The sequence below is a fragment of the Otolemur garnettii genome, unplaced genomic scaffold (genome assembly GCF_000181295.1).
Source record: "Otolemur garnettii isolate 467f Iridium unplaced genomic scaffold, OtoGar3 scaffold00226, whole genome shotgun sequence".
NCBI lineage: Eukaryota > Metazoa > Chordata > Mammalia > Primates > Galagidae > Otolemur > Otolemur garnettii.
In genome coordinates, this window is record NW_003852621.1 from 897,582 (window position 1) to 903,955 (window position 6,374).

Sequence of the window (6,374 nt, forward strand, 5' to 3'; positions counted from 1 at the left end):
GCTGTGTCAGGATCTCAGGGGTGGCAGGGAGCCTCCTGGATGACCAGCTGTGTCAGGATCTCAGAGGTGGCAGGGAGCCTCCTGGATGACCAGCTATGTCAGGATCTCAGGGGTGGCAGGGAGCCTCCTGGGTGACCCATTGTGTTAGGATCTCAGGGGTGGCAGGAGCCTCCTGGATGACCCGCTGTGTTATGATCTCAGGGGTGGCAGAAGCCTCCTGGGTCACCCGCTGTGTTAGGATCTCAGGGGTGACAGGAGCCTCCTGGGTGATCCGCTGTAGCAGGGTCTCAGTGGTGGCAGGGAGCCTCCTGGGTGACCCACTGTGTTAGGATCTCAGGGGTGGCAGAAGCCTCCTGGATGACCCGCTGTGTTAGGATCTCAGGGGTGGCAGGAGCCTCCTGGGTGATCTGCTGTAGCAGGGTCTCAGTGGTGGCAGGGAGCCTCCTGGGTGACCCGCTGTGTTAGGATCTCAGGGGTGGCAGGAGCCTCCTAGGTGACCCACTGTAGCAGGATCTCAGGGGTGGCAGGGAGCCTCCTGGATGACCAGCTGTGTCAGGATCTCAGGGGTGGCAGGGAGCCTCCTGGGTGACCTGCTGTGGCAGGGGGTCCTCCTGGGTGACTCACTGTGTCAGGATCTTGGGGCAACAGGGGGCCCTCCTGGGTGACTCTGATGTGGCAGAGTCTCAGTGATGGCAGGGGAGTCTCCCGGGTAACCTGCTGTGTTAGGATCTTGGGGGTGGCATGGGGCCCTCCTGGGTGACCCGATGTGGCAGTCTCAGTGGTGGCAGGGAGCCTCCTGGGTGACCCACTGTGTCAAGGTCTCGGGGGTGGCAGGGAACCCTCCTGGGTGACTGGCTGCAGCTCAGGGCTGAGTGCCACCTGCCACAGGTAAGATGGGAGCGGGGACAGACCCCAGTCACTTACTCGGCCATCACGCGCCGCACGTTGCTGGCATACAGTGCGGGGCTCCTCTTCTCCTCCTCCGAGGGTGTGTAGACAGGAAGGAACTATACACAGAGAAGCCATGTTAACTCCAGGAGCACCCGCTGCTGCCCTCACAGCACCACCAAACTGCCTGTCTGCAGAATTAGGGTCTGCCAAACACCTGTCAGGGTCACCTTCCATGTTGACACAGGTCTGTGCACAGGTGATGCACGTGCTACATGCACATCCACACACATCCACACACGTGCACCGGAAAGCTCACAGTCCCCGCTGCTCCCAGGAGTGCCCCAGGCAGACGGTCTCACTCACAGCACACTGTGTTGGGCCTCAGGGAGGGGCCTGGACTTTAATTGTGAAAGAATTACTTGTGTATTTCCATTCCTAACGGTCAGTTTTGTGTTGGGATAGCACAGCAAATTATTTCTACATTTGAAACACACCATTAGTAGTTTTTTGCCACCTACAGCATTTTGGAGTTAAAATAAATCATTCTAGTAACATGCCCTTGCCGAGTAAATGCTTACACAGCATTCTGTAAGCCCCACACCCAGCCCCTGCTCCACATGAGAAGGCAAAGGTCTAGCTCGGATTACTTTTTCTTTAACCCATATTTAAGAATGTAGGAGCATTCTGAAATCCTAACTATTCTCGCTGTATAATTGTAATCTACATTTCTAAAAATTCTATAAATTGTCATGGCTCCTCACACTAACATTAGAATCACATATGAACAACACAAGTAAAGACATTTAGTATGATTTTGCAAAGTAATTCAGTTTCTTTCTTTTTTTTTTGGAGACAGTCTCACTTTGTTGCTCTTGGTACAGTGCTGTGATGTCCTAGCTCACAGCAACCTCAAACTCTTTAGCTCAACTGATCCTCTTGCCTTGGCCTCTGGAGTAGCTGGGACAATAGGCACTTACCCCAATGCCCATCTAATTTTTCTATTTTTAGTGGAGACTGGGTCTTGCTCTTGCTCAGTCTAGTCTCAAATTCACGAGCTCAAGAAATCTACCCGCCTCAGCCTCCCAAAGTGCTAGGATTACAGGTGTGAGCCACCACAACTGGCTAGGAATTCAGTTTCTTAAAATGAGCAACCAGGTCTGAAGTAGAGCTGCTTAAAAGTGGTGAGCCCCAGAGAAACATAAGCTCACACTCCAGGATTCTGTCCTTGGAGATTGGCCTGCACTCCCTCCTGGCCAGGACAGAACCAGTCATATCAAGCACCCTGATCAGCAGGGATCACCAGCCTCAGGCTCAGACAAGACACTTGGGCTGGTGCTTTGCAAATGGAACAGTTTATCTTCTGCGGAAGTGAAGCGCTTCACAGAAAGCCAGGCTGATTTATACATTTAGCATTACTCTGCAATATTTACTGGAAGGTAGCAAATTGTTCTATTAAATATTTAAGTTGTATATGACTCATCTTTAATTTTCAGATGTAGAAATAGCATATTAGTTTATCTCTTTAAGAAAAGAAACTTCCTTAACCACTCAGATAAAAATTTACAGGCTGTACCTAAGTGACTGTACTTCACTTAGCCAAGAGGACAGGCACCATGACCCTGGAGCCCCACAGGCTAAGGACTGGGTGGCAGGTCCACTGTTAGATGAGGTACTGAACAGAGGATGGTGACAGGCTTTTAACAGCAAGAATTCAGTATTAGCATCAGGTGAAACTAAAAGCTAAAAAAATTATTCATTGCACGTGCCTATTTAATATACCCTTAAACTATTAAAGTTAGCTTTCTCGATTTAAAAAATCCTAGCGGAATGGTTCAAAATCATACAAGGAAAACTAACTGATGCAAAGTGATGGGGAGGCCCCTCCATGGAGCCCTGAGAAATGGAGAGGGGTCCACATGATGGGCAGGGCATGCCAGGTAAGGCTGTATCCAGACTGGTTCAGGATGTGTAGCACTGTGTCTACACAGGTCACAGAACTCAGCCACCCGTAACACTGTATTTATACAAACCTCAATTTCCACTTGATTGTGAAACTGACACAGGGTAAGCCACAGGATTTTTAACCTTAAAAACATCACATTGAATAGATTTACAAGTCTGGTTAAAAGCTACTATTCTTAATATCTTTTAGTTACTTTCATTCTGGAGCAAAATTTCTAGGCCCACGTGTCTCTAAAGGGCACTGCTGTGTAGTTAACGACCCTTCCGAAGGGAGGCTGAGCCTTCCCTAGCTCAAACCCAAATGTTAAAATGTGGCTCCTTTGGTTAGATGGGGTCTGCACTTTTCTCATCCAATACCTGCTCGCATCTTTGGTTCATCTCCCCAAGTTTGCCCTCCACCTCAGGAGACCTTGTCCACCCCAAGCCTGTCCCTTTACAGCCATCCCCAGGCAGCACAGGCCCTATTTCATGCCACCCCGAAGCCTGGCCCCAGAGTTCCTAACCTCCTTGTTAGCAGGAGTTGGGGCAGGGGGCCACTGAAAGCTCTATCCTTGGGCTTAGGTCCCCTGATGGACAGTCCACCTCTGGACTCCTTCTACACCAATCCCTTTCCACTCTGTCATGCAGGCCTCTGAGATCCCCAGAACATCCTCCCAGCTCTTCTCCCACTGCAGCTAACTGCTCATGGATCGCCTGCCAAGCTCTAGCATGAGAAGCACTGACACCTAACAGGGCCACCCAGATGTGCCGGCAGACCACTGCCTCCCGAAGTCCCTGGGCCCCACATGCTCCCTCAGGCCACCATCCTCCAGATATCAGCCTAGATAGACGTAGTCCCCAGAAGCTCAGCTCCTGGTTTCCATGGGCTTGTTAGCCACTGCACGGCCTGTCTTCAGAGTCTGTCTCAGGGACAGGTACACTGACCACAGCAGTCCCTGTCCTTCCTACTCTGGCACTGCCCTGCCCTGTGCCTGCACTCTAGGGCCTCTGGAAACACCAGAATCTCTGCTTTCTTTATTGGGGCCACCAGGGGGGTGATGGTCATTACTGGGAAACCTGAGATGGGACAAAGACTCAGTCACCTTCCCGTTGGACATGAACCAGACACCCTTGAGGAACATGAGAGGGCTGCATGTGCACCTGAGTTCTCACACCGGCTGCACCTAACTGCTAAAGTCCCCACTGCCACAGTAACTAGAGCACAGGACATTCCCCATTCACAGGATGATAGGACAAAGAGGACATGTGGCCTCCAACTTACGCTCCAGGACCTTGCCACGTCCACGTGATGGTGTCCTGAGGAAGAAAGAACAGAATACAGTTACTTTCACTCTGGAGCAAAATTTCTAGGCCCACGGGTCTCTAAAGGGCACTGCTGTGTAGTCAGTATGGGCTGGGCGTCTGGTGTCTCCGTGTGCTCGCCTCAGCCGTGCCCATCTCCAACCCCACAGAGGCACTAGGGCAAGGGAGAGGAGGGCGCTCACTCCCAAATGCCCAGGGCCCAAGGACCCAGACCCTACTGAGCCCCAAGGTCACCAATTTTGTCACGACCCAGCCCTTTTCTGCCCTCCCTTTCTGGGTATTCCTCAGCCAAGAGCAGACCCAGGGCCACCCGCTAGGGGTGTTTCTGAAGCTCCATCCCCAGACTGCGGCCTCCTGCCAGCCAACTGGTCTGTTCTTGCCTGACACCATCACCTCACACAGGTGGACGCTCAGCTTCCATGCACTGAGCTGAATGCTTCTGGGAGAGGCCAGTTAAAGCCACATTGCTTCAAACAAGTTGAAACAAGCTTCACAAATATAGATTTCTACACAAGATGGCAAGTCCCTTATTCTGGATTGTTTTACTCCCAGGAGCTGCCTCTAGGGTGTGGCTTCTGTGGCTCAGGTGGAGAGGGGTTAGAGTGAGCCTCCAGAGGCCTGGCTAATGGGCACCACTTCTGTTAAACATGGTCTAGAATCCTCCGGTCTCTGTGGCCATGGCCCTGGCTTATGCATTAACTGCCCTCTCTGAGCCTTGTCCACACACCTGCCCCTTCTTGGTAGAGTGCAGCCCACAGGTGCAGAGGCTGGGGCACAAACCTTGACATCACGCAGGCCAGATCCTGGAGTGGGTGGGCTGAAAACCCCTGTGCCCACACAGACCACTGTATTTGTTACATTCATTCTTCCTTGTCATGGCCCCTGTGTGTCTCTCAGCGAGCTTTCCTTTGCCACCATGAAGGTGAATAGCTGTGTGCAGCAGCTCACAGCACTGAGCAGCCACGGACAACTCTGCCGGGAAGAGCCACAGGGCGGCCAGGGCTGGGCCAGGGCTGTAGGCAAGGTGTGTCCATGTGAGCCGTTTCTGCTGCAAGAGCCTGGTCCAGGGGTGAGGAAATGGCTCAGAAGGGTCACAGCAGCAGGTACAGTGCAGGTGGCACTGAATAGGTGCCCTGGGGAGCTGGGACCAGGCCTGGGAGGTGCATGGTGCTAGGGTGCTGGCTGCACCTGTGGGGGGCAGGATGGAGGCCAGGACCCGCTCTGAGGCCTCATCTGGGCCTTCCACCCTGAGGTGGGGGCCCGGTAAAGTCGCCCCAGGAGTTGAGCTTCAAGTATCCCTCTGTTAATTTTGTTCTTAAACAAACCCTTGTGCACTGACAGAGGCAGATAAAGGCTGGTTAGCTGTAATGCCAATTCTTTTCCCTCCTGCCTCCATCCCTCCTGAAATTGAAAGTCCTGAATTAAAAAACTGCCTGGAGGGTGAGCTGGGTGTTGAGAACAGCTGAGGACATGGGGGCGGAGGGTCTCTCTCCACAATGTCAGGGCCACTGCTCATGTGTCTTTCATATGTCAATTTAAAATCATGAGGCTTATTGGAAACTGTAGAAGAGGCCTATGTGCGGCACAGTCCCGGGGCTGAGGCTGGAGAGAGGGTTGCTAAGCATCCCTGGAGTTTGTCGTGCCCTGTTCAATATCGCAGCGTAGACGCAGGGACACAGACACCTTAAAACCTTCCTGCCCAGCTGCCTCACCCTAGCATTGACCCCAGGAAAACACAACTCACCAGTTTATTAGGGTATCGTAGAACCACAGGCTGTACGGGGACACCGGGGATGAACGCACCTGCCAAGGAAATAGACAGCTACTTCATTTCTGTGGCTGCGGGTGATGCAGGGAGGGTGCAGCCCGGGCCGCACGCCTGTATTGGTCTGGAGTCAATCAGCTTTTCTACTTAGGCCTTTCTGGTCAACAGGTCAACAGAGTCACTACTACCTGGATGATCCCAATGTCCCTCCTGAGCATCAACCCAGGGCAGAGCTCCAGGGTCAGGGCACTAGCCAGTGAGAGACTAGGACACAAAAATGCCACAGAATGAGGGCACAGCTGAAATGGACACAGACTAGGAGGGGCCTGTTGAAAGTGAGCGTCCCTGTGCTATAGCTGGGGGTCCACAGGACTGGCCAAGCTCCATCCATCCTATGGGTCGGGGTGGTCAGCACTGGGAGGGGCCTGTGGGAAGTGAGCGTCCTCATGCTATA

At 52.7% G+C, this 6,374-nt stretch overlaps 1 protein-coding gene across 1 annotated transcript in view; it reads right to left on the minus strand.

The window, feature by feature from the left end:
- The window catches only part of LPCAT1 (lysophosphatidylcholine acyltransferase 1), a 53,955-nt gene that overhangs the window by 13,012 nt on the left and 34,569 nt on the right, over positions 1-6,374 (minus strand). The window contains exons 6-9 of the mRNA XM_003802016.2: positions 5,900-5,958; positions 4,115-4,149; positions 2,922-2,976; positions 925-1,007 (exon numbers count right to left, since the gene is read on the minus strand). Coding sequence (XP_003802064.1) covers positions 925-1,007; positions 2,922-2,976; positions 4,115-4,149; positions 5,900-5,958 — 232 coding nt within the window. The remainder of the gene's footprint in view (positions 1-924; positions 1,008-2,921; positions 2,977-4,114; positions 4,150-5,899; positions 5,959-6,374) is intronic.